At 43.9% G+C, this 26,487-nt stretch overlaps 1 protein-coding gene across 1 annotated transcript in view; it reads right to left on the bottom strand.

Moving 5' to 3' along the window:
• ACER2 (alkaline ceramidase 2) overlaps positions 1-14,662 on the bottom strand; it is a 30,542-nt gene extending 15,880 nt beyond the window's left edge. Inside the window, exons 1-3 of the mRNA XM_008530064.2 lie at positions 14,267-14,662; positions 5,964-6,078; positions 5,079-5,220 (exon numbers count right to left, since the gene is read on the bottom strand). Coding sequence (XP_008528286.1) covers positions 5,079-5,220; positions 5,964-6,078; positions 14,267-14,374 — 365 coding nt within the window. The 5' untranslated portion in view covers positions 14,375-14,662. The remainder of the gene's footprint in view (positions 1-5,078; positions 5,221-5,963; positions 6,079-14,266) is intronic.
• Between the last annotated feature and the right edge of the window lie 11,825 nt (positions 14,663-26,487).

The following is a 26,487-nucleotide window of genomic DNA, read 5'->3' as shown; positions in this document are numbered from 1 at the left end:
AAAGCACAGGTGTTACAGTGAGACCCATGTGTGTTCACATTCTGCTTCCATCACATCACTCAGTAGCTGTGGCACCTTTGGCAAGTCACTAAACTCTCCAGACTTCAGGTTTCCCATATGAAAACGAAGACACCCTGCCTCATGGTATTCCTGCACGCATTAAAGCACGTGACACAGTGCCTGGTATGGTACACGGTGTGTGCCAATAACCCACTATTACTATTGTCTTACCATCATTTGAGAATAAACACTATTTTAAATAATATTATTACTGTTAATAATATTACACTCTCCAGGAAAATCTGACTGAGCTGGTGCTGTAATCACCAAAGGTTCTGTGGAGTGCCACCAAAGAGTTCAAAGGCAGTAAGCTTGACAAGACATGCTCTCTTTAAGGAGAACATAGGCAGACACCTCCCCACGTCGTCGACTCCAGAGGGTGTGGAGGAATGTGCTTGGGGAAGGTGGCTTTTGCAACCAGCACAAGTCAACAGAGGTCACGTGGCCAGCCCAGCCAACCACAGTCACCAGAGACCCGGGCACAAGACAACTAGAAATATCCAGACACAACGGGCCCTGATCGGGAGTTTTCTAAACAACCCGTACTGAAGTCTCTGGTCCTATTTTCAACTTTCCAGCCCATTGTGGGCTCACAGTGGAACACAGGGTCAAAGAACCCCTAGCACCCCTTTTTCCTGTATTCCCCCAATCAAAATCTAGCAACCCAATACTGTCACCATAATATCATTAAAATAGAACTGATATGTTATTATCAGCTACCCCTTAAAGCAGTGGTGTTCAGCCTTCTCAGACCCTGTGCCTCTTTATTATATCAAAGATTTGGTAATGCCCCTCTTACTCTTCTAAAGTGAAATAAAATTTATGGATGATAAAACCGCCCATCTCTGCGACGACCAAAAACATGTCCATAAACCCCAGATGCACCTTAAGTGATGGAAATGCCCCTGGTTAAGATCGACTGCTTTAAACTACCCTAGAGGGCTAACACACAAACTATTTAGAACAAGTCCCTGATGTTCACAGGACGATAGCATTTGGTGCTGGAAGGTCCATCCCTGTCCTTTTATAAGTACAGATCTGATAAGGCCCAGAGAGTCTCAGATGGCGGCCTCAAGTCACCCAGCCAGTGTGAGAGCAGGACTGACAGGCCCCCAGCCTGCAGCCTTGCTATTCAGGATTCAAAACATGAGCTGGATTATGAAGTGAAGGCTGTCCCTAGTTTTGTAGAGGCAAAATCATAAAGACCACAGCAGGATAAATTCTTTAAGAAATGGATACAATTAGCCTATTAGTTCTTTGTTCTTATTTTTTTTTCTCAAAACAAAAATGCCTAAAAAGTATTAATAACCATCAACAGCTGAGCGCATGTCCTGACAATTCTTAGGACATTCCAGGCAGGCTGAAAGAAAGCCCTTCTTTTTTTAAACCCACAATTATTCCTATTTACATAATGAACTTTAATAATTCCCTGCTGTTCTAGACAGACTTCAAAACACTTATCCATATCAGTCATTCATAATAACTGCTGGCACTACTGAGTCCTTACTCTGTAGAGTCACTGCACTAGACACTTAAACGATTTTCCCAAATATTTCTAACGCCATGAGGTAGATACTTTCACTATCTCCACTTTACAGGTGAGCAAAATGAGGTGTCAGAGGTTTAAAAAAAGCGGATTGTTATTCAAATCCCTATCTGTCTGAGCCAGCCACTTGGCTGCCTCACTCTACTCTCTCTTCTCCAGAAATCTCGCACCTGAACTCTTAATATGTTTTTAGAAATATTCCAGCAAAGTCTAGATCACAAAATAAAAAGAGAGAGAGAAAGAGAAATGTCAGCAATCTGGTCAGTTCCAGTAGCTTAACCACACAATCCCCGGTCTACAGAAATCCTGGTTTTGACCTGAAATCTTTGGTCTGGCCTTCCACCTACACTGCAGAGCTGCCACCTGTCCCCACCTCACGGGGAATGAAGCCCACACAAAGGACTTTGGCCTTCTCGCTCTCCTTGTCACTGGAAAATTGAAGACGGACAAATAGAGCTGAAATCCTGACTTACAGTGAGCTACTTTTCCTATAATATGCACCTTTTCTTGCTTTGCTCATAGAAATGGTCAATGCCCATTCTCTCCTTCAATTTGTATGCACAGCTCAGAAATGCTGGGCAGAAATCTCCTCTACAAGCCATTGATAGTAATGAAAGCCGCCTTTGAGCACTCACCGTGTTCTGAGGACTATGTGAAGAGCTCTGCAGGGTCATCTCACGAGAACCCTGAGGTGAACACTATCATTTACCTAACTGTACAGATGAGGAAATAGAAAGCTAAAGAGTCAAGACGAGTTAGACAGTTTGTAAGCAGGAAGCTAGGCTTCAAACCCAGGTCTTCTCCAAAGCCAGGGATATAGACACGTGTGGTGCCTCCAAGGACTCTGCTCAAACCAAAGAGAGAGGGGTCACATCCTCCCCAGAGAAACAGTGCAGGTGCGGGCGATGGTACAGGCCCAGCTGGGCACAGACCCCTCTGCCTCACAATATGTCTTCATCATTAAAGCCGGTAAGCTTTAATTACCACAGCATTGACCTGTTTTCTTCTCTCCTCCTCATAACAACGTTCCCTCTCTCCCACCTTCAAGAAATGAGAAAAGAAAAAGTTTCTTTATTATGAACACATTCAAAACTGTCATTTGGAATCTCCACCCAGGCCTCCAGAATGCCACAAACAGACACACAAAACCCTTATTCCCATTTCTTCAACTTCTCACTCAGATCCAAGGTCTTGAAAGACCAGATCCAAGAGCACAGTGGTTCCTCAGCTCTCAACCTAACATACACTGTGTTCAGGGAGACGGTGGAGGCGACTGGAGGGCACCTTCTGAGACAAGAGAAAAAGTCAAAAGGGAAATGTGTGTTTCTCAAGCAGAGTCAAAAAGTCCCTGCCTGAAAGCCACCTCATGACTCTGTCTAGTGCCCTCATCTCCCGCCTCCCCCAACTCCTTCCCCACCCCTCCCCCACCTCCCTTCCCCACCTCCTGAGGCTTTCTAGTCATCCTCAGTCATTCTCCTGAAGCTGAACAAGGAAACAAAACAACAAGACTAGAAACCAGAGACAGCCTAAACCAACTTGCTGCCTTTTAAAGGGCGCTTCCTCAGCTGAGGAGAAGGCCTCAGCGAGATGCAGACCATACCTCATCTCAGACCAGGAACATACTCCTCTTCACTGCTGTTCATAAACAGCTGGCTCGCTTTCTCCCTCTCTCTCTCGCATTTTCTGATAAGTAAACTTCTTGAGGATACTTCTATCTGCTTGATGATACTCAGAGATAATACTATTTAATTCAAATCCTGCTGCCCAGGCTGAAGATTGTACAGCTAATCCAATTAAAGTACATTTTGTCCCTACTTCATTTAAAAACACATTTTTAGTATTAAAAGATTAACATGAGCTCTTTGTAAAAAAACAATTGTAAAACACTACAGATGAAAGGTATAAGTGTAAGTTCTCTCTCCACCCTCATACCTAAGAACAGCCAATGGCACTAGTTGCCATCCGCATCTTCCCAGGCATTTCTCAGCACATGCAAAGAGGTGTACTCAACAAGAGGCTGGTTCATTCACTGTCAAATTAGGATCTGGGGCTGGCCTGGTGGCGCAGCAGTTAAGTTCGAAAGTTCTGCTTTGTCGGTCCGGGGTTCCCTTGTTCGGATCCCGGGGGCGGACTTGGCAAGCCATGCTGTGGCAGTCATCTCACATACAAAGTAGAGGAAAATGGGTACGGATGTAAGTTCAGGGCCAGTCTTCCTCAGCAGAAAGAGGAGGATTGGCAGCAGAGGTTAGCTCAGGGCTAATCTTCCTCAAAAAAGTAAATAAATAAAATTAGGATCTTACACATAGAGTTCTACAGCGTGCTTTTGCAGGCAGCACGTTTCATGGACACTCATCCACCACAGTCCAGAGAGAACAGCCTTTGTCTCCAACGGCTGCACAGCTCCTATTCCTCTTGAGAGTACCAGGAAAATTGAAATGGATTCTTTTATTTTCCTGGTATAGCTCTTCCCTGGGCATACACCGCTTGCTTAATTGAATCCATATTTGTAGACTATTTATCCATATATATTTTTTAACAAAACACAGTGCCCTGCAGAGAAATATTTGGGTAATCTGCTCTAGGAGCATTTCTCATCTTTACGAGCCTGACTCTCTTCTGTTTCTTCAAATATTAACAATCTTACACAGCTCCTCAGAAAGGCTTTCCCCAAGTCACCACCATCCCCTTACCAGCTTCATTTTTCATCATAGCACTTTCTCACACCCTAACATTATATTATTCATGTGTGTGTGTGTTGATTCATCATCTCCCCAGCTTCAGTGTGAGCTCATCGAGGACACAGACTCTGCTGCTTTGTTTACTGCTAGATTCCAGTGCCTAGAAAAATGCATAGTAAACGGTAAGTGTTCAAGAAATATTTACTGGATCAATAACCATATAAGCACAACAACACAATGGATATTAAAGTACATCCCTTCCTGAAATTCTGAGTTTCCAGCTTGGAGATGCATGTGTGTGTCTGTGTATGTGCGTGTCTGGGTGTGCGTGTCTGTGTGTGAAGCTCTCATCAAAGGCACAAACAATACAATTTGAGAACAACAGTATCTATAGCTCCAAGAACCAATTCCTTAGTGTGGATTCCACTGTAAACATATAAAAGTGGTGAAGCTGGATTAAACTCAAGGAAATGTTCCAGAAATCAAAGGTCTTTGGACTACCCTTCAGTAATTTCTCCCCCACCGAAAATCTTTCCACTTTCGCTCATATCAAATAAGGGAGACATTTGACTTTTTCATCCCTAATGTCAGATAAATTCTTCCTCAAGCATATTAAAATTCTCTCTTTTATCTGTCAATTAATTTATACTGTCAGACCATAAACAATCACTGGATATTAAACAAGTATACGATAAAGCTGGACCCAAGCGTATGCTATTTTTCTTGATATATACATTGTTATATTGGGTACTGCACCTAGCAGTAAACACAAAAAATACTTAGCACAAGCTTACCTGTCATTCCGAAAGATCTTTGGTAGGTACCTTCTGGGGAACCACATGGCCAGAGCACACATCAGAACCCAAAGGATGGCGAGTTCATCGAGCATCTGACCCAGGAAACTAAGGGTTGCATGGAAGTAGACAGATCCAATTCCTAGAATCAATAACAACCAATAAAATAGGTCACCACAGACTCACAAGAACAGACTCAAAATTCAACACCCTGCTTAAGGACAGCCCTTTCACCAACAGCTATAGCAATCACCAGATCGCTCGCTCTCTCTGAAAAAAGAAACTGAAGGAAGAAATTCACACCACCTAGGCATGCAGACTTCAAGTCTAGAAAGAGGATTTCAAGTAAGGCCCAAATATCAGCTCATCAGAACTTTATAATTCCACAGTTAACACACACTCTGTCTTCACCCACTGAGCCTTCACGGGAACACACAGTAAATAAAAGTCAGCATTCTCTCACTGTTAAGAATTCCCAGTCTGCCTATGGAAGGAAATGGAAATTACACAAGTATTTCCCAGAACAGTGAAGGCTCAAACATCTAGAATTTTTTTTTAATTTTATCCATTAGAAACCACAGTCTCATCAGAGTTCAATTGTTTCACACGACTTTCTTCTGAAGTTTTCAGAAAATTGCATTGGCACAACACCAACAGCTATTACATAAACGAACTCTCAAATGCAACTAAGTGATAGTGACAGCCAACCTTGTTATCAAGCCCGTATTCAAAAGAGTCTTTCTTTTGGCGTCAAGCAAGCGAAATAAAAGTTTGCTAAGACGTCAGAGTGACTTTGGTTTATAAAACAATGTTCAAAGGGGACAGGAAGAGTATGGAATTCCATTTCCTCTCTTCCAGTCTACACTCACAAATGAATCCACTTACCTACTACAACCAAAAGAGTCCATATTAAGTAGATGCCACTGTTGAAGCATGTTGCATATTGACGAAACAAGCACATGCAGATGGGCGGTAAAACGAAAAACAGGATGTTGCTGATCTGGGGGGGAAATGTAAAACAAAAATATGAATATTAAGTAAAAGAGTACAAAAATAAAGCATCTTGTTCCGCATGCCCTTTGCAAACTGGGACGAATGCGGCCATCCATCTTTGTTTAAGCTCTTACACTCTTTTTCTAACTGCAGGTACACAACCAGCAAAACCGAAAACTTCTTTAATGACCATTCAGGGGCCTCATCCCACTTCTTTAAAACACTGCAATCTGTGAAAGCGGCCAGGCTCCTCTCTCAATTCGAAGAATCAATGACTCACTCTTTTTCTGCACAGATTAATTATGAAGGATTCTAGTTTACTTGCACATACGTTTTTAAAAATAAGGGCTGCACTAAATAATGGTAAAAATAAAATTTAATGAGGAGGTGAGAAAGTCTAGACACATTCCACCCCAATCATTTTCTACCCACAAGGCCAGCCTTTTCTCCTGGATCCACGTGAAGGCAGGATTCTTCCTAGTTTCTCCCTGAGTCTGCCTTTGTCAGCTTTGTCACCCTAATCAAAACCTACTTTTAAGTAAAGATCGAATTTGTAAGTTCCTTCTCAGCTTTAAATGATATCATTTCATTTTTTAGACTTTAACGTAGATTTAAGCCTCTCTGTTATCTCTCCAGGGGGCATTTGGTGTTTTGTTTTTAAATAATGTATCTTATCTAATGTAATATATTCAAAATATTGTCATTTCAACATGTAATCACTATCTAAATATCATTCATGAGGTATTTACAGTCTTCTGTTCATAAGAAGGCTTTGAAGTCCAGTATGAAGTTCACACTGACAGCATATGTCCATCTGGATCAGCCATATTTCACATGCTCAGTTGGCACATGTGACTAGTGACTACCTACTGGACAGCATAACTCCAGAAGCTCGCCTCTAATTTTTTTCTTTTTTTTTTTTTGAGGACGATTAGCCCGGAGCTAACATCTGCCGCCAATCTCCCTCTTTTTGCTGAGGAAGACTGGCCCTGAGCTAACATCCGTGCCCTCTTCCTCTACTTTGTACATGGGATGCCTCCCACAGCATGGCTTGACAAGTGGTGCCACGGCGGCACCCAGGATCCGAACCAGCGAACCCCAGGCGGCCAAAGCGGGGCGTGCGCACTTAACTGCTGCGCCACTGGGCTGGCCCTTCTAAATTTTTTTAATTTACTTTTATGTATGTCTTTTGTTCTGTTTTGTTTTGGGGGATCACAAGCAGTTCCTTTTCTTTTTTTCCAAGATTTTTTAAGTTGAGGTGAAATTCACATAACATAAAATTAACCACTTTGAAGTGCACAATTCAGCGGCGTTTAATACATTCATAACGTGCAACCATTACCTCTATCTAGTTCTAAAATGTTTTCATCACCCCAAAAAGAAACTCTATACCCATTAAGCAGACATTTCCCATGCCCCCTTCCCCGCAGCCGTAGTAACCACCAATCTGCTTCCTGTCTCTATGAATTTACCTATCTTGGATGTTTCATAAAAGTGGAGTCATACAATATATGACCTTTTGTGTCTGGCTTCTTTGACTTGGCGTAATGTTTTTGAGGTTCACCCCCATTGTAGCATGTATCAATACTTCCTTTCTACAGCTGAATAATATTCCATTGTATGGACTCCACATTTTGTTTATCTATTCATCCATTAACAGATTGTTGTGAATAGTACTGCTATGAACATTCATGTACAAGTTTTTGGGCACTTGTTTTCTTCTGGGTATATCTCCAAATTGGCTTTCCTGGATCATACGGTAATTCTATGTTTAACTTCTTAAGAAACCACCAAACTGTTCTCCACAGTGGCTGAACCATATTACATTCCTACCAGCAACGTACAAAGGTTCTAATTTTTCCACATCCTTGCCAACACTTGTTATTTTCTGGTTGTTTGTTTTTGTTTTTAATTAAGGCCATGCCAGAAAATATGAAGTGGTAAGGACATTCTACTTTTTAAGTTTCGTCTCTAATTGTGGAATGAGGGGCTCCTCGTAAAGCACTGTGCACACATAGGAAGCACGCAGTGTGAAGGCTACAGCTAAGTTTAAAGGAGCAACACCATTGGGAATGGGGTGGGAGGGGTCCACAAAAAAGACTAAAACAAACCAGACACAGTTTTTAGAAAGGGGAGAAAGAGCGCATGGGAGAGAAATAAAACAAGGAAAGAGAAGAGAACAACAGCCTTTTCAGGGGCAAGATGGGAGCAGGGCTGCTGCCTCTGGTTAAAATCCAAGTCTGAAGTCCCTAGCGGGGCTGCGGCATTCTCAAAGAAAGGGGGACCTTTTTCTAGTTGGTTCACTCTAATGGAGATCTTCTTCTCTTTCCCACATAGAAGCCCTATGAGCTTCTGGTGACCCTGGGCAAGAGGATGGATAAATGGTCTCAGATGTCCCAGGTGGTCTGCAGTCTCCAGTCTTGGAAATACAGCTGACTCTCATTTACTAAGAAGCAGCAGGTACAGAGGCATGAGGACACGGTCCACATACCATGTAAGCAGTAGGCTATTTTGTTCATTGTTACTATCACAGTCTGTAACTTTCCACGGAATCACTTAAAGACTCAGAGATCTTTAACAGTTAAGATGAGAGATCTTTAAGACCATCACTTATTTTTCAAGGGGATATCATGGAGGGCCCAGAAAGGCTCCCAGGCTGGCCAATGTCAGAAAGGCAATCGCCCGCGGAGCTGGGGCCTGCATCCTGCAGCCCGTCCCCTGCTCTTTTCACTGCCCCAAGCTGATCTTCACCTTCAAGCTACCCAACCACATTCTGATCTCCTTGGCTTAACTCCTCAATCGGTATCTAAAAATTCTGAATTGCATCACACACATAACCTGTTACATGATTTAAACATGCCTCGCCTTTGTTAAACATAGCAGAAGGAAGAAACGGAGGTAAAGGGGGAGGAGGAAAAAATGGAATTGTTATACCATCGGGACCTTAAAACCTTTCATATTACATGAATGTCTTCCCGTAAAAAAAAAAAAAAGAATACATTACACATCTAAAGTCTCCTTTCTAGCCTCCTCCCTAGAGATAACTGTTGATCTCAGATTCAGTCTTCACGTCATTTTCTTTACATTTATGTGAATACATATATATCCCTTATTCTAACATTAGCATTCTGCAACTTCCTCTTCTCATTCAACAATATGCCTTGCAAACCCTCTCATCTTCCTTCATACAGATTTACCTCGTCTGCTGTAAGTGCGGCAGATGGCCGCGGTTTAGCCATTCCCCAGTGGAAGGAGCACCAATTTACAGCCTCACCTACAATGTCGGAAAATGGCACACATTGTGCTCTCTACCCCAGTACATCTTTATCGCCTCAAGTTCTCTCCATCTCCCTTGCTTCAGTCAAGTGCAACTATCTGCTGCCAAGCTGTGCCCCAAATGGCTCTATCGATTTATGCTACCACAATGTACACACTAATCACTTTTAGACGTATTTATGCACTGTGCACAAAAGCATGAAGTCGTTTGTTCCACCTGCAGTCAAATTAGGATACTTCAAACTTTTGTTGTTTTAAAGCGCTCTTTTAACATACTCTCCCTAATAACATGGAAATCCCATTATTGCTTCTGCATAGCCCATCTGCCAATGCCTCCTGGCCTCGCCTTTTAAAGACATCAGTCTCTGAAAAGGAAAAGACCAAATTAGAGGGAGACTCTCTAAGACAAAGAGGAAGGAACTCCGAGAGAAAGGCGGAAAAGCGAACGAGCCGTGATTACCAGACAGACTCAATGGCTCCATCTCTACAGAAAAATAAAACTTCCCCTCAAAACTGTGTGGGTCACTAAAGTTGAACAGTTCAGCCAACGGGTATTTTTTAAAGCCTATTGTTGGGTTATTCTTTGGAGAATTGGTGTGTTTAATGCCTGCAGAATAGATTTTTAATTGAAAGGAAACCACGATTTAAAAATGTATTGTTTCCTTAGAAAGTTCCTCATTCTATGAAGGCCTACGTAACATTTGCACCAAAATAATCTCATAAACAGACTGCAATCTCACCCTGCTGCATGTGAATGTGCACTTTCCCAGACACAGGGTAAACAGGACAAAACAACTGGCTGTAAGTTTTTCTGAACAGTGGGCTCATTAACAGCTAAAGGGCATTACCCTGTTGAGTAGTCTATCTGTGTATCTTAATTGTATGTAGATTCCTAACTGTCCATTCCATTGTTCCCCTCCTGCCTCTGGGATGACCAACTGTCCTGGTTTCCCCGGGGCTGAGAAGGGTTTCCAGGGAGTGAGACTTTCAGTTTTAAAATTGGGAAAGTCCTGTGTAAATCAGAACAAGCTGGTCCCCCTACTTAGCGGCCTTCTTGCATGATACCCCCACCCAACCTCCCACAGTACACCAAGCTCACGCAGAGAACTAGTAACACCTTGGTGACTGTACACACCTCTGCTCTGGCCATCACTACCCAGATGGCTGTGTGTGGGTCTAGTCTCTGTGATGGGCACACAGTGGTTGCCCAGGAAATGGATGGATGGATAGATGGATGGATAGAGGGATAGATAGATGGATGGATAGATAGATGGATAGATAGATAGATAGACAGATAGATAGATCGATAGACAGCTAGACAATTCTGCATATAGATAGTGGGATGTGGGCTTTGGCATATAAAGAGAACCCTATTTTCCTTGTCTTGAGATGGGGGCAGAGCTGATTGGGGGAGGTGACAGATCATAAGCTGATTTTACTTATATATTTTGCTTCAAGACTTCTTTTTTCAGCACCAGTTAACTTCCATCTGTCCCCAAGTCACTGCCCAGCAACAGAGTTCCCAAAGGCCAAGCTCAGCGGTTAAAAGTAGACCCCACTTTTCTCCAAAGCAGCTAGATCTGGAGTCTTTTTCTTTACTGCAACTGGGCCTTACAACTTAAAACGTAAAAAGCTCAAGTCAATAAAACTTGTATGTAGAAGCAACAGGACAAAATGTGCACAAGCAAAAGGCTGTGAAAGGGCATGATATGTTCTTGGAAGAGATATTTGGGCTTGGCTGAAGTAAGGATGATGACAAGATTTGAGGCAACAGAGAATTGCGGGGCCCAAAAGCAAAATGCTTTGTATACCCAAACACTGTCCATGGGAGCATACCTCAGGATACTCTCTCTGGTGGGCCACTTAGCAATAATTATCAGCCTTAAAGTGAATTATGCCCCCGACACAGCAATTTCCCATCTAAGGGATGTATTTGCAAAAGTACCTCCAGATACATATATGAGGATATTCATTGCATTACTGTTCAGAAACCAAAAGGAAAACAATAAAACAAACAGAAACTGCCCTCTAATTATCCATTAATAAGGGATTAACTGGCTAAATACACTATGGTCAGTCCATTAAATGGAATACTGTATGGACACTGTAAAGAGGAAGATAACTCTATATGAGCCAATATGGGACTATCTCCAAGATATATTACATGAAAAAACCAAGGCACAAAAGAGTTTGTGTAGCATGATCTCAATTGGGTTAAAAAAAAAAAACTTAGATCGTGGTGTGTGTGTACACTATATACACATATTTTATAAGCTCACACAAATACATGTGCTTTTTATATGCCTAGAAAATGTCTGAAAAAGATAAAGAAATGGTATTTTTCACTTTGTAACTTGCATACTCTTTTTTTTACCACGATCGTGTTATTACTTTTATAATAAACAACAATAACAAAAACTACCTTAAACAAGGTAGTTTACATCAAACATCATGATTAGCCTATTGATCAAATGGTCTCAATGCAGGAGTTTTAAGTTAAAGAAAGACTGACTAATAAACGCCTGTCCTATGCCACATAAATCCATCTAAGGTGGCTAGGGCAGCACTGCATCTTCAAGAGTATTATCTTAGTAGAGTCAAACCGACCAAGTTCTAACTCGAGTTGTGTGAATTTCTGGGCCTCAGCAAGTTGCATAATCTACCCAGGCCCCAGTTTCCTCCTTTATCAAATGGACATAAAAACAAATAGCACCCACTGCCTAGGGTGACTGGAGCGCACCCAGCAGGGCTTCCACACATAGCAAACAATCAACAGTAGCCAGGAGCGACTGAAGTCTTAGTAGCGATGTGCCACCCCCAAGACCCATCAAGAAGGTTCTAGATCCCTCTGCCAGTCTTCTCCTGATTTTGCATCTTCAATTCTTTAAACTTTTTCTCAAAAATTAGTACTGATTATTATTTTCTTATAAAATGAATAATTAGACAAGCTGCCTTCCCATGAGGATTTAATGAGGTGTTTATCATTAATAACAGTCCACTATCTTTCCCCATACAGGAGTAAGATAAGCACAGATTTGTCCTGTGATAAGGATCAGAAGATAACAGGGTGTGGGAACAGACAGGAGGAAATGGTTTTTGCTAAACTCTTTGGACCTACACCCAACAAAGTTTGGGGACCAACTGCTTTTCAGAGACCCTTAAGCTCTCCGCTTTGCTAAAAGCAAATTTTGTGGTTTATGTGTATTCCAGAGAATAAGGTTTGTCAGGTGGGCCAGCCGGGCTAATCAGCCAAAGAGCCGGCCGCTGAAGATCAACAGTTCACTCCTACACAAGACTTTGGCACTCACCATATAACAGCTCCCATGGCACGAGACTAAAAGTAAAGACAGAATAGACCCCCTCATCCAGCACTCTGGGGCTTTTCCAGGCAGGCTTAGAGCAGCTATCCGCTAACTTTTTTGGCCACATAACCAGGCCTGACTTTCTGCTGGCCTCAGACTCCACAGATAATTACCTTGCTGGGCGTGTGAGAACCTGTCCCCAAGCTGTCATTTTTTCTTTAACTCTGGTGAAACTCCTAGTACTTCTCCACTTACAAATGAAGAAACCGAGTACCCTGCCCTGTTCCAGTCCCTCCTCTGTGGGCACCTGTCTACACCTGACAGTATGCTCTGAGAGAGGCTGTGCAACAGGTGAGGTGCGGCCACCTCCACTAACTGTACCTTCCACAGTACCGACAGACAGCAGACGGCCAGGTTTTCTTGAGGAACCAACCCAGCCACACAAAGGAGCAGAAGTGTCTGTGTGGAGGGCAGCCATGGATTTCAGCACTGGGGTGGGGGGAGGGGGGAGAGTGCAGACTGCTGGACTGTCGCCCCAGCCATGCCAGAAATTTCTCCAGAGCTCCGTTTTCCCATCAATGAATAGAAGGCCCAAGACTGGCTCATGGGACAACTCATGCCAAGGACTTCTCTCCAGCAAATCTAAGGGGAAAATCCTAAAGAACAACCCCAAATTCACAATGACTCTCAAACCAGGAGTTCCTGTTTTTCGTGTTAGGCCAGCCAAAAGATAAGCCACAGAAATGACCATGCAAACTCCTACATTTGGTACCAGAATCCTGAGCCATCGGCACAACGGAAAGAAGCAGCATTTTCTTCCCAGATGCAAGCTTTCCTTCCCACAGACTAAAAGCTCACAGGATTCTGCAGTGGGGAAGTTTCCGCTCGCCCATATCCAGGGACCTAGGCGAGTCGGGGAAACACGCGCACAATCCCTCCCAACTTTCCCTTTCACTCCCAGGCTTAGCAACGGGAGAGCGCACAGGCCTGGGAGAGCTAAGTCCGGGCCGGTGTGAGACTGAGTACCAGAGGCAAGGAAATAAGAACTAGTAGTAATTCACTTGATTCTGGCCAAAAGTAACTCGACCTATTATTAGTGTATTCTCAGGGTGGGGGGCAACTCAGCACGGTCCAAATGGGCCCTGCCCCTGAAACCTGCCGGGGAGGGAATCTACCCCTTTCTCGGGACTCCTAGAAAGGTATTCAGGGCAAAACCGCACAATGCGACCCAAGTGCGTCACGCCCCACAGATCTTAGGGGAGGAAGGGGGTTGTCCCGGCGGGTTCACCGCCCCCAACTGACCCAAACTGGGGAGAATGGCTGACATGGACCATGGGCTTCGGGACGCGTAGGGACCAAACAAGACAATAGAGCCATCAGAAGGAAATGACAAGAGGAGGAGGATGAGCCCAGATGTCGGGGACAGGGACAGGAGAGGAGGACAGATGGAGAACTGGAAGGAACGCGCAGGGGAGGGGACGTGGGTCGACTCTGGCCCTGGAGAGAGAATGCCCCAGATACACGCAGAGACCCACGTCCAGGTCCCAGCCGCGGCGGCGCTTGGGGACAGCCTCCTCCCGCCAGCCCGCCTGCGGTCCCCACTCCCGCGCCCCGCACCGTGTTGTAGAACTCGGCGATGGCAGGCACGATGGTGTAGTTGTCCTCGCACCAGTCCACCTCCGAGCTGCCAGCCCGCAGCTGGTCCCACCAGTGCGGGGCGCTCATGGCCGCTCTGGGGCATTGGAGCAGCAGCTCCTGCAGCCGAGAAGAGCCCAGAGCTGCTGCTGGAAGGTAACCGCGGCGGCGACGGCTTTCTGCACCGCGGAGCAGCAGCCGGATGTGGCGCCTGCTCAGCCAGCCTCCCAGCGCTCAGCTCCGCCTGTTGGACGTGACTCGCTCGCAGACCCCACCCCTGGCCACGCCCCCTGTGGGAGCCTGCGGGCACCGAGCGGCCACGCCCACCCCGGAGGCTGCGGGGCGGAGGGAGGCGGGGACCCGGTGTCGGACGCCTGCAGACGCCCCAGCTCCCAGCAGGTGGCAAAGGCGGTGACGGTCCAGCCCACACCTGACCACGCCCACCTCCCAGTTCAGACTGGCGGGCGCCCAGTGTGCAGAGTGCCAGAGCCTACCCTGGCAAAAATTTAAAACAAGAGGAGACCCAGAAGTACCCAGGCCCCAACGGAATGTTGGGGGGTGTGCACCGATTTCCCCGCGCCACGCGTGGAAAGCCTGAGCTCTTGCCGGAGAAAAACCCTTGGTCCCTCCGAAGCCGGAAAGGGGTTACTTGGTGCCATAGGCTGGTGCAGGAAGACCCCGCCCACTTCTGCAATTTCGAATGTGTTCCTGCCCTTGGTCGCCTGGACTCCGGTTAGGCTTTAATCTAGTCTTCGATTAGACATAAGGTCACACTTCAGCCCTCCCAACCCACAGAGGAGGCATTGTGGCAGGTATGACATCTCCAGAACATCCAAGATACTAGAGATGATGACACAGATATAACACTTCCTATGAGCCAGGCGCTGTTTGAGGAGCTCCCGTGTATCACTCATTCAGTGCTTCCGGCGGGGATGCTGTGAAATCGGCCCTATCGGCAGTGCCACTCCGGTTAGTAAGAGGCAGAGCTAGAAACCAAATTCAGGATGATCTCAGATCTGCTCATAACTACTTTGCCTTGCCGCTGTAACTATTCTGTATTTGTGTATCAAAGCTAATCTGGTCCCAGCGATTCCTGGGGAAAGCCACTCTCTCTTTTCTTTCTTTCTTTCTTCCTCTCTTTCTCTCTCTCTCTCTCTCTGTTTCTCTCTCTCTCTCTCTCTCTTTCTCTCGCCCTTCCTCCCTTCCTCCCTCCCTTCCTCCCTCCCTTCCTCCCTTCCTTCCTTCCCTCCTTCCTTCGTTCTTTCCTTTCTTTCTTTCTTTTTTTTTTCTATCATGGCTCTGGTCCTCCTTCCTTGGGCAGTTCTAGGACTCCAGGTCAGGACAGTGGCAGTGACAGAAGATGTCCTGGTCAGCAATCTGTGGTGGCTGTCACCTGGATCTCCTTGCTCAAGCCTGCATGGTACCCTGAAAGCCAGCAGCTCCTCGGGGCTGCCCTCTCTCTGGCTTCCCTGTCCAGTGGGATCCCAGCTGGGGCTCCAATGCCCAATGCACCCAGGGTCCAGCTTCCACAGATACCTGCACAGCCATTTGTATGTCTCCCCAGATCTCCATCCCTGGCAGAAACTGCAAGCCCCAACTCCTCTCCTAGGCTCCAGGAAATCCAGCTTTCTCCCCTGGGGGTCAAACCACACTCCTCCTTTCATCTTTGTCCCAACTTGTCTTCCTCCTAGACAGCTGGTTCCACTGTGTCCTGGAACCCAGGTAGGCAGGTACCTTCTCCTAAGGTCAGAATTACCCAGACCTGCAGGATACCTGATGAGAGCTGGCCACTTAAGTGGGACGGGGAAAATATTTCCCACAGTCACAAAAGAAAAGCACATCAGTTGATTTCTTAGTGTCTCAGAGTGCTACACCAACGTCTAACAATAGTTTTCCAAGTTGTAAAGATTTTACTCTTTCCAATATTTTAGGAGGAAATATATCCATATTCATTAACTCTAATGGTGTAAAACACACCATTATTTTATATGCCAGTGGCTCTCAGAGTGTGGGTCCCCTTTCAGGGGATCTACAAGGTCAAAACGCTTTCCCTATTGACATTATGACATTATCTGCCCTTTTTGCTCTCGTTCGCTCACCTGTGTATGTTGGGGTTTTTCAGAGGCTATGTGTTGTGTAATGTCGCTATCTCTCTGACAGCTAATGTGATGTGTGCTTGTGTGTCCTTCGGTTTTAAAAGTCTGTTTAAATTCCTAATATGGTAAATATTGATAGATGTTACCACATAAACAAAAGTTCTTTATGGTCCTCAGTAATTTTTAAGAGTATAAAAGGAGCCCTCAGTTCAAAAAGGTTGAGAGCTGCTGTTAAAAAGAAAGACCCGTCCAATTAAACTATTTGTAATGCTTTTTGTCATTAAGAATTTTACAGTATTTATTGAATGAGAGCTTTTAAACTTAGACAAACATCGTTAACATACATCATTCTTGTGCAAACATAAAAAGGAAAATGTAAGCAAAATACATTCATTAAGGAATTCCTATAATTTCTTCACACTCAGAATCTCTATTCTTCTGAATCATTTTTGGGCTTGAAGTCATTGGTTCCTTAATTACCAGGTGCTAGTGATTTAGCATTTCTTAAGAGTGCTCCATGCAGTGTGCTTTCAAGCTGCTGACACCTGGTATACACGTGTTGATGCTGGCACCTTCTTGCTCCTACCTGAAGGTGTCAGTGGAAGGTTTTCAGACAGCAGGCAGCATGTTTCTTTTCCAGATGGTCCTTCTATGGTTTGTTGACAGAAACATGGAGACTGTAGTTACCAAGTCATCCCACCAGGAATAACCACTGAGCTTGTGCATGTTCAGACAGTGACAACAGGTCTTAACCACCACCTGGCCAAGCATGGTTATAAAATGCCATCCTTTCTAAGACGCATCTGGATTTCAGAGATGTTATGGTGCAAAACCATGTGAGTTTTAGTGCCAATGAAATATGGAATTCACTGTATATAATTCATCCTTCTCTCCAAGTCCTGCTAAAGGAATGATGGGGAGTTTTTCTCCTTCACAGGAACTCTTATTGTCAGTGACAATTCTGTTTCAAAACTGAAGCCAACCACTTGGGATCTGTCTAATAACAAATGCATAGAAAGACAGAGTTCAAGCCAAACAAAGGCCATCATTGAGAGGCATAAGGGATGCAGGTTACATTCCTCCCAAGATGCTTTTATTGGTCTTCTTGAAATTGTGTTAAAATTTTTGAAGTTTTCATTGGGTCTCTCCATTATTAATATTTTTTCAATGACTATAACCTTAGTAATTTAACATTAGGGCCTATCATTGGGTAATTAATTTTGATATTGATTTATATTAATAGTATGATGCCTTAGCACCTACTGTTAATGGTTTAATACAAAATCTGATATCTGGTGTAAACAGAGAGCTTGGGGAGAATGGGGGAGGGGGCACGCGACAGCAGAGAACAGAGTGCTGCTGAGTTCTGACGATGAGGTGGCTTGTGTGCTTTTGGTCTAAAATATGAGTCAGTGATACAGATCCATGAGAGAGCAGATTTTGGAAAACTACCCATTCAGGGAAGTCAGGATGCTGGCATTTCCTATCTTTACAGAGTTTATGAATATGTTTATTTGGTCTAAGTATGTATCTGATAATAAATATCCAGTTGAACTGGTTCCACAAGTGGAAATCATCAAGTCACAAAGTCTTGCCAGGAAAAAAAATGCAGGCACCTGGGTAAATGAAGCAAGAAGTTCATAATCAAGGAAGAAATTTTCTGTATTTTTCCTATTTGGCTGGAGTTTTTCATTGTGGTCTTGCTTGAGGCTCATTGTTCAGGCCGGTGATTCCCAAGGTGTGGTCTGCAGACCAGCAGCATCAACATGAGCTAGGAACTTGTTAGAAGTGCACATTTGTAGACTTATTGAATCAGAAACTCTGGGGGTGGCGTCCAGCAATCTCTGGCTTAACAAGCCCGCTAGGTGAGTCTGACCCACACTCAAGTTGGAAAACCACTTTTTTAGCCAATGTGTGGCACGGCAAAAATTCACTGTGGACTGAACGCTTGGCTTCCCTGAAAAACCAAATCCAAGCCAAGACTGCTGGTGCCACTAAGGAAAGGAGCAAGAAAAGGGGAGTCTAAGATGGGAAGCCATGCTTTCCTCAGGCTCCTCACCGGGAAACCAGGGACTCAGAGCCTGGCCCCTCTTCAGTTAGGAGGGAAACGAGAGACGTGAGCAAGGATTTTTCTTTTTTTTAACCTAAGAAAAACTCTCCAGGCTCAGAATTGTCGGAGAGGGCTGCAGGAAGCAGGGCCTTGCCAGAGAACACTACTGCTACCTCTCGAACATGGCCAGTGTGCTGTGTGGGGGGCTCTCTAGCTGTTTACTGACAGGCTATCAGAGGCCACTTCCTGCTGCTGTCACAAGGGCTCTCTTTAGAAGTGCCTCTCTCCCTTCTCTCATCTGCACTGGAAAACCACGAACAAAGTGAGGACTGGGTGACTAATAAAAGTAAGTTGATTCTGATTGGAAATCTGAGGCTTTGCCTCCGCCTGGAGCGCATGGAATTTGTTAACACTGTTTTCTCTGCTGCTTCTGGATAGAGAAGGTGTTACTTTGTTGGACAAGTGTTGCTTGCCAAGGTGTAACAGCAGTTTTGAGCACCTGCTTTGTGCAAGGCTCCATATTAAGTGTTGGGTAATAAAAAGACAAAATATCGTTCTTGGCCTCATGGAGCTTAGTCTAATAGAGGCACACAAACCATTAGAATACAACATGACAATTGTTAAAACGGAGGTGCATCCGCACAATGTAGAAGCAGAGGAGTGGGGGCCACGTCTGCACTGAGAGCCCCGGGAGGCTCAGCAGAGGAGGTAGCCTCAGAACTGAGATGTGCAGGAAGAATAGGATTCTACCAGGCAGAGCACCAAAGAGAGGAGATTCTACAGAAGGAACAACACGTGCAGAATGATGGAGGTCTGAGAAAGTGTAATAATTCAGGAAACCTCAAATACTGTGTTTCAGCCGGAAAAGTGGCAGAAGAGGAGGCTGAATTCAAAGACTAACAGGCCCCATGGCTGAGTGGTTAAGTTCGCACACTCTGGTTCAGCGGCCCAGGGTTTCACCAGTTCCAATCCTGGGCTCGGACATGGCACAGCTCATCAAGCCATGCTGAGGCAGCATCTCACATGTCACAACTAGAAGGACCCACAACTAAAAATATACAACTATGTACCTGGGGAGCTTTGGGGTGAAAAAGGAAAGATAAAAAAAAAGTCTTTAAAAAAAAAAAAGACTAACAGATGATGTGAAAAGAGTAGGTATTTAGGAAGGAAACTTTGATGGCAGAAGACTAAAATAGACATCAGAAACTATTGGTAAGGTCTTTCAGTAATCCAGGTGAGGGACGACATGGGCATGACTCAGGCATGTATTCATTCATTTACACATGATTGTTGGATACTTGATACGTGCCTAGATGCTTTTCTAGGTGAGCAAAACAGATGCTGTCTCTGCCCTCAGAGAGTTTGCAGTCTAGGGGGAAAGTCAGACATTAAATATTGGAAATAATTCATTACAAATGTGCCATGTGCCACAAAAAAGTACCAGGACCACCACAGCAGACAGCAGTGAATGTGACTGTGTGTGAGGGTATCGGAAGGCTTTCCTGAGAAAGTGCATTCTAAGCTGAGAGAAGTGAAGTTTAAGGCAAAGGTAAAAGGAATTGAAATAAGGAATGAAATTGAGAAATAAAATGGGAGTTGTGATAGATTGCACTATTGATTCCAGATATTTGACACACTTTCCCAACCCATTGACGTGGGACTTGACCTTGTCATTGGCTGTGGCCAATGGAAGGTGCATGGAATTGATTTTGTGCCATGACTGAGCAGAGGCTTTGAAAGCAAGTCCTAGTTCTGCCATTCCTCTTTTCCCTCTGCTGTATCCCAAATTAGGGCTGCTGCTCCAGCCTGGATCCTGGAAAGAAGAAAACACATACAGCAGGGCAGAGCTGCAGTCGACCCACAGCCAATTCATAACCTGAGCAAAAAAATAAAACTTTGTGTTGTCAACCACTGAGATTTGGGGTAATTTTTTTCACCCCAGCATAACCTAATGAAGACTGACAAATACAGGAGAATAAATGAAGTTTAACTACTGATTAGAAGTGGGACATGAGAGAGTGGAAAAAATAAAGGACAACTTCAAATAGCATAGCCTGAGTGATCAGAAGATGGCTAGGTTACTAACCCAAAGGGAGAGAAGAGAGGGAAAATAATGATTTAGGCTTTCATGTGTTGAATTAAAGAGGCAGGCTGAACACCTGGGAAGATACATTCTTGCAGCAACTGAAAAGGCGAATTAGGATACCAAGGACAGGTCAGGATTAGAGAGAAAGATTTGTGAATCATGACTACAAAAGCGAGACCTGCAAGCCCTAGGGGTAAATAAGCTCACCGGGGACCCAGTACGGAAGAGAATGGAGGCGGCAGATCCTTGGGCGTGCAGAGTACCTCCATTTACAGAGGCCTGAGTGACAGGGAGGTGCAAGTCCTGGCAAACGAGGGGCAGTCAGAGGCGGAGAGGAGCAGCTGTGCCAGGCTGAGAGACAATACGGGATGCAGTACCAAGAAAGCCATCATGCCAAAAAAATAGAACCTGCACCAGATCAAAACTCCAGCTCTCACTACCAGTTCACAGGAGCTGAGGCACCCGGGGATCTTGTTAAAAATGCAGATTCTAACTCAGCAGGTCTTGACTGTGGGCCAAAGTTCTGCATTTCCACCAAACTCCCAGGAGATGCAGATACTGCTGGTCTGTGGACTATATTTTAGTAGCAAGGCTATAAGCAACAGAAGAAATGACAACACGCAGATACAGTCAATAAAATCCAGATTAAAGGAAACTCTTCAGGACAAATAGCCCCATTTCTTAAACAAAAGAAAAGATGGGGAGGAAACCTATAGATTTCCTATAGAGACACAACAACCAATTGCAATGTGTAGACTGTTTAGATTCTAAATCAGAGTGTAAGCAAATGCTTTCGAGGACAGTTGTGGAAGTGGAACCACTGGATAGGTGACGATATTAGGGAATGATTGTTGACTGGGGGCATGTGATGATGGCATGATGATTATGTTTTAAAAGGTGAGTCTTCAAAAGGCCTATACTTTATGACTCCATTTTTATGACATTCTGGAAAAGGTTAAACTAAGGAATAGAAAACAGATCTGTGGTTACTTGGGGGTGGGAGAGTTCACTGCAAAGGGGCGTGGGGGAATTTTGAGGGACAACAGAGCTGTTCTGTCACCTGATTGTGATGGTTATTTGACTGAATGAGTTTATAAAACCTCAGAACTGTACCTTAAAAAGGTAAATTTTACTGCATGTAAATTATACCTTAAGGAAACCTGACCAAACCCAAAAATAAACAGAAGAGGAGCATTACTATTTGGAGATACATACTGAAATATTTACAGACAAAATATCTGAAATTTGCTTTGAAATAATAAGGGAGAATGTTGGTTTGGGGGTATAGATAGAAACATTGGCCTTCAATGGATAATCGTTGAAAGGCATGGTAGACACATTAGTCTCTATACTTTGTATGTGTTTAAGATTTTCCATAACAAAAGTTTCTTAAAAATTAAAGAGGGGCCAGCCTGGTGGCATAATGGTTAAGGTCGGACACTCCCCTTCGGTGGCCTGGAGTTGGTGGGTGCAGATCCCAGGCACGGACCTACACACTGCTCATCAAGCCATGCTGTGGTGGGGTCCCACATACAAAATAGAGGAAGATTGGTACAGATGTTAGCTCAGCGACAATCTTCCTCAAGGAAAAAGAGGAAGATTGGCAACAGATGTTGGCTCAGGGCCAATCTTCCTCCCAAAAAGAAAAACAGAAAAACTAAAGAAGGGCTTCTTTAAATAAGGTGTCCCCACAGGCACCCACGTAGCTGAGAGCACCAGAAAGGCAGGTCGGCGAGTGAGTGCTGAGGGCTCAGCCTTTAGCAGTGGCTCCCCTTAAAGCAGCAGTTCTGGTCAAACCTGTGGCTGTTCCCTGTCCCCTTCATTCCTGAGGGCACAGGACTGACAGGGAGGTTTCCCTCATCTGAGGAAGCAGATGGCAAAGGGCCTGAGAGGGCTCTTTCACCAGGACAGTCTTTGGTAAACAAGGTGACTATCAGCAGCCTGATAGTCTGATAGCCTGCGAGGGGTCCAGGTGGTGCTGTGGCCACAGATTGTCTAGAACCAGGAAACTAGAAAGGTCAGGGACTGGTCAGGGCCACGCCTCACAATCCAAGAGGCACCTTGGGCGGGGCTCTGTGGTTCCTGAGCTGTGCTGTGAAGAAGTCACATCAGAGACGTCATACCCACTGGAAGGGCTGTGTCACAGTGGCCTATGAACCGCATGCTGCCTGCACTGTCTCTTGTCTTCAACCTTACAAAGACCCAGAAAGTCCCTGGGGAAATAGAGGCAGTGGGAGTCAAGAGTGCAGAGGACAGATTGGGGCAAAATGTGAATAAGGGGCAGATGACATTTATTTGGCAGAGAAGAAAGGTACATAGATTGGGCAGGACCTTGAGGAAGGGTTACGTCCCTTTAGTATAGGAGAGCCTTGAGCAAATTTGAGCCTAAGCAAAAAGCACCCAGGTAGAGGAACAGATTTAGAATGTAAAAGAAAAAAAGAGTGACTAATGAAACTAGATCCTGAAGGAGATGGACAGAGATGGAAGTGAAAACTCAAGATCTTGCAATTTGCCTGGTGAGAAGCAATGGCATGGAGTAGACAAGTATTGTTTTGTCTGTCCCAGCATCCCCTCCTTTTCTAGGACTTTCTCCTTCTCCAGTGAGGACTGCCCACCTCCCACCTTTCCCTGCCCCGAATTCCATTCAGGTGGCTACCATAGAAACAGTCACAGTAATACATAGTGACCCGTCTCTGTGGCTAGAGTTCATGGGTCCAGGAGCGGGTTTTGAGCCAAGTTGGCTCATCAGAATGCATCAGTGGGAACTGGAATTAGAATGGAGTTCTCCCAGCTGCATCTCGCTGCCTGATGGAATAGTAATTTAAACCTGGGCACTACTGGCAACCTGTTCGAGTGGCTGGAGGAGGAGACAGAACTGGTATACAGTGCAAGAGGATAAAGAAGCAGTCCCAAAGACGGCTATGTAGATGAGTCAAGACAAGCTCCAGCTATAATAAAGTCACATTTTTGCTTAAGCTAGTTTGAGTTACATTTCTGTGATTTAAAACCAAGTGTCCTTACAAAACTCTATGCCAAGAAAAAGGGGCATGTGGGGAGTATATATGAAAACCTGGACACGTTTTGAGGATGAGAGAAGGCTGAAACAGTTTATACTTCTGAGAGATGTGGGAGGAAAAGTTGTCTACTGAAAATGAGAGGGCAGGGGCCTTGAAGAAAGTGGAAAAGACTGGGACCAGTGAGAATATCATCCTTTTTACTAAATTCTCTAATCACGGATCTGAACCGTAGTATATATTCTATAGGTGGGACAGTCATTGCAAGGAAAGTTCCAGACTGGACACCAAGAAGAGCCAGAGATGTTTAATCTTTCTCATTAGCAATGCAGCCTGGGAACAAATGACACAGAAGTTAGAGGACAATTGGCCTTCCTCTGAAGTGTGAGAATTTGAAGAAATTTAATCCTAGAAATATTTGATGGTTCCCAAAATGAACAGACATACCACAAGGATTTGGACATCTCTTCACATGAAAAAGTTACTAATATATTTTAGGATGAGCATTTTGAAGAAACTTTTGACAGGATTTGTAGTGAGAATTTTAGAGAATCATTTGGTCATCTACTTGCATGTACCAACTAACTACAAACAACTCAGGGATTTTCGTAGTGCCCATCTTTCTGACCAGTCAGTTAGAAACAAGGAGCAGAGAAGGCCCAGGTTGTCTCTGAGTCACAGCTCTCCCTGTCCCCTCTGTGGTGGTCCTGGGGTCTGTGTGATTTCCTACTGGATGATGAGCTCAACCAGATTAAATCCCACTGTCGACTTCAACCCATGGAAGAAACTGCTGGAACCCCAGGACCAATTGTTGCCAGAATTGCCATCTGAGCTTGTCAGACCAAGAAGAGTCATCCTGCAGCCTCTAGCTAGACACAGCCTTGGTCCTCCTAAGGGGATTGGAGCCTGAATTCCATCTGCACAATCAGAGAGACCAGCAAAGCTTTGCCCTCAGTGATTCCTTAGGGCAGTGATTTGAAAAAACTTTTTCACTACAATGCACAATAAGAAAATTTTAGATAAAATATCAATATATAGTATATATATGTAACTGAAACAAAGTTACGTTTAGTGTAATTATTGATATGTTAGGGCTTAATGATGTGTTTTTATTTTTTGCTTTCTGTTCTCTGCTTTCTTTTGTTTTCTTTTTCTCATCTTCTTGTGAGTTACTTGAACATTTTCTAGAATTCCATTTGCGTTTGTCTTATAGTGTTTTTCGAGTGTATCTCTTTGTGTAGTTCTTTTAGTAGTTGCTCTAGATATTGCACCTTATATGCATAACTTATCACATTTTACTAGTGTCATTTTACCTACTCAAGTGAAGTACTATAGAAACCTTGCCTCCTTTTACATCCTTTTAGTCTCCCCCACTATATTATAAATATAATTATATTAAATATTTTATCTACATACATTTAGAACCACATCAAACAGTGTTATAATTTTTGCTTCAACCATCAAATATTATTTAGAACACTCAAGAGGAAAAGGAAAGTCTATTGTATTTACCCATATTTTTTCCTTGCTGTGTTCTTTCTTCCTAATGTTCCAAGCTTTATAAATACTTTGTATTGAGAGAATGTCCTTTAGCCATTCTTTTAGAGTAGGTCTCCTGCAACAAATTCTTTTAATTTTCTTTCATCTGAGAATGTTTTGCTTTCCCCTTCAGCCATGAAGGATATTTTTGCTGGGTATAGAATTTTGGATTGACAGGTTGTTTTCTTTCAGTGCTTGAAAAAATATTATGCCGCTTCTTTCTAGCCTCCACAGTTTCTGATGAGAAATGCACTCTCATCCAAATTGTTTTTCCCCTATAAGTAAGATGTTGTTTTTCTCTGGCTGCTTTTAAGATTTTTTTCTTAGTCTTTAGTTTTCAGAAGTTTCATTATGTTGCGTCTTGAGGTGAATTTCTTTGGGTTCTGCCCATTTGGAGTTTTCTCAGCTTCTTGAATATGTAGGTTTATGTCTCTTGACAAATTTTGGAAGTTCTCAGCCATTATTTCTTCAAGTACTTTTTCAGCTTTGTTTTCTTCCTCCTTTCTTTCCAGGACTCCAATGAGATGAATCTTAGATCTTTTTTTTATAGTTCCCAGTTTTCTTAAGCTTTGTTCCCCTTTTTTTCCTGATCTATTTTCTCTGTTCAGATTAGGTAATTTCTATTGTTCTCTCTTCCAGTTCACTGATTCTTTCATCCATCCCCTCCATTCTGCTGTTGAGTCCACCCAATGAGCTTTGTATTTTAGTTATTGTATTTTTTAGTTCTAAAATTTCCATTTCGTTCTTCTTTATAACTTGTATTACTTTGCTGAGACTTTCTATTTCTTTGCTAAGTCTATTTTTTCATTTATTTCATGCAAAATCTTAATTGCTCACTGAAGTATTTTTATCATGGTTGCTTTAAAGTCATTGCTATATAATGCAACATCTCTGTCATCTCCGTGTTTGCATCTATTTTTCTTTTTCATTCAGTTTGAGACCTTCCTCATTCTTGGAAGGACGAGTGATTTTCCATTTAAATTCTGACAGTTTTGTGCTGTGTTATGCAACTCTGGGTCTTATTTAAACCTTCTGTTATAGCTGGCTTTCTCTGATGCTGCTTTGGTAGGGGAAGGGGGAGATACTGCCTTATTTCTGCCAGGTAGAGACAGACATCCAGATTGCCCAATTGACACCCAAGAGGGGACTCCTCTTTATGGATGGTGGGGGTGGAAATTCCGGCTTTCAGTGTAGTCTCCACTGACATCACAGGGGGTGGGAGAGGCTCATTATTGGCAAGCTGGAACAAAAGTTCAACTCCCTACTTGGCTTTCTCTGAAATCATCCTGACAGGATTATTGGGAAACCTCCTTATGGGCTTCATAAGGGTGGAAATCCAGGTTTCCATTCAGCCCTTGCTTGTGTAGTTGGGCTTGGGCCATAGTTTTTTGGTTCTTTTCTGTGGTGTTTGGCTAGAG

This window comes from Equus przewalskii, chromosome 22 (assembly GCF_037783145.1).
Source record: "Equus przewalskii isolate Varuska chromosome 22, EquPr2, whole genome shotgun sequence".
Classification (NCBI taxonomy): domain Eukaryota; kingdom Metazoa; phylum Chordata; class Mammalia; order Perissodactyla; family Equidae; genus Equus; species Equus przewalskii.
This window is presented reverse-complemented; position numbering and strand designations above follow the sequence as displayed.